Source organism: Camellia sinensis, chromosome 8, assembly GCF_055761805.1.
Source record: "Camellia sinensis isolate YWXY chromosome 8, ASM5576180v1, whole genome shotgun sequence".
Classification (NCBI taxonomy): Eukaryota; Viridiplantae; Streptophyta; class Magnoliopsida; order Ericales; family Theaceae; genus Camellia; species Camellia sinensis.
The window spans coordinates 64,174,358-64,176,058 of record NC_138968.1 but is presented as its reverse complement, the minus strand read 5'-3'; the positions used below and the strand labels follow the sequence as shown (position 1 = coordinate 64,176,058).

Genomic DNA, 1,701 nt, shown 5'->3' with positions numbered 1-1,701 from the left:
AAAAATAAAAAAATTTATTTATTATTTTTTTAAAACTTTTTAGTTAATTCAACCCTGTCATTTTTCAAAAAGTAATTATCTTAACATTACTTTAATTTAATGTAGTTGGTACAGTTTTTGTCCAAATTATTATGCTTTCATCTCGATTGTGGAATGTATCGGAATGACATGTTTTTGAAGCCGGTGGTGTTACATGCCCCAACTAGTATACACACTAATATATCAACTAGTATTATGATATTATTATTTACCACATTTATTATACAAGTTACAAATATCCGAAACTATACAAATGATGTCACATGCATCATCTGCTAATACGCTAGTGTGTACATTAATTGGTATATATAGTATTATTCTTTTGAAGCCCAGGGAAGTTGAATAATAATAATATTTATTATTATTATTATTATTATTATTATTTTGACATCATGTTTGACTCATGATAATGTATGAAACCATTTCTAGTGTATACTACAAGTATAGTGTTTTACAAGTATAAAAATCAAACAAAGAAACATTTAGATGTCTTCAGATTCATATTACTTATAAACAAATATATGAATCTAAATCTAAATCTAAATAGAAGATCACACCAAAAAAGAAAAATAAAATAAAATAAAACCTTCTCAATCACAAATTTAAATAGGTTTTGGTATTGACGATAAAGGTATATATCAGCCAATACTATCAGTGGACTGATATAGAACATTATCGACCTATATACGGTATAATATCAGTATGACAAATCCAAAATCTCAATACATGTTGAATATTTAAAACCCTACCCTCAATAATGGCTTAGATATCAGCACGGGAAGAAGCTGAAAATCAAAATCATTTTCCACAGGAGCCAAGTTCAAATCCAAACATAAAATCCTCCTACTATTCGCCTTCTTCACAACCGGTGCTTCTTGTTGTGATTGTGACGGAGATAGAGTTAACTCCGGTGGCTGATTGTTTTCATCCACGGGGGTGGCAGCCGCTCTGTGCCGCCTCATATGACCTCCCAAAGCCTGGCCTAATGGGAATTCTTGGCCACAAATGGAGCACTCGTGGGTTTTGGGCTTAGAGCGCTGTGGCGACTGACCGGCAGCCGCTTGGTGGTGATTCAAGCCCCCTCCTCCCACCAACCGCAACCTCTTGTGACTGGCGCGGTGGCCTCCGAGCGCTTGGAATGATGGAAACTGGCGGTTACATGTCTTACACTCGAAGACACGGCTCGGTGAGTTGGCCCGTGATTTAAACCCTCCTGCGGCATGAGAGAGTAGCATCAAGCAGTTGGCCATGGTGGTGGTGTCAAACTCTTCTTCTCTGCCTCTCTTCATGCCTAAATATACCATGAAATTAAATATAATAGTGAAACTTCTTTACAACTCTAATATCAGGGCTTTGCTTGGAGGAGAAGAGTACTGTTTGTTTTGTGTGAAAAAGGATGCGTGTTTGTTTTGAAGGAACAGACAACAGAGTACTGCAAGGTAATGAAAATTGAGACTTGCTTAGTTCTCTATATATAGTCGGGGTAATTAGCGTACTAGAAAAGAAAGGAAAGTACTACCTAAATAAAAAATTAAAAAAAAAAAAAAAATTAGACCACTGTCATATATGGAAAATGGGGGAGACCTCGCTGGGAGATCCCAGCACCCCCACATGGTGCTGATTGGCTCAAATTTTTTATTTATTTATTTATTTTTTTTCATC

General features: G+C 35.7%; 1 protein-coding gene across 1 annotated transcript; it reads right to left on the bottom strand.

Annotated features, from left to right (window-relative positions):
* Positions 1-601: 601 nt before the first annotated feature.
* LOC114260859 (zinc finger protein ZAT12) lies at positions 602-1,491 on the bottom strand. Its single transcript, XM_028201058.2, has one exon. The coding sequence runs from the start codon at positions 1,341-1,343 to the stop codon at positions 777-779; it is 567 nt and encodes a 188-aa protein (XP_028056859.2). The 5' UTR covers positions 1,344-1,491; the 3' UTR covers positions 602-776.
* Positions 1,492-1,701: the final 210 nt, after the last annotated feature.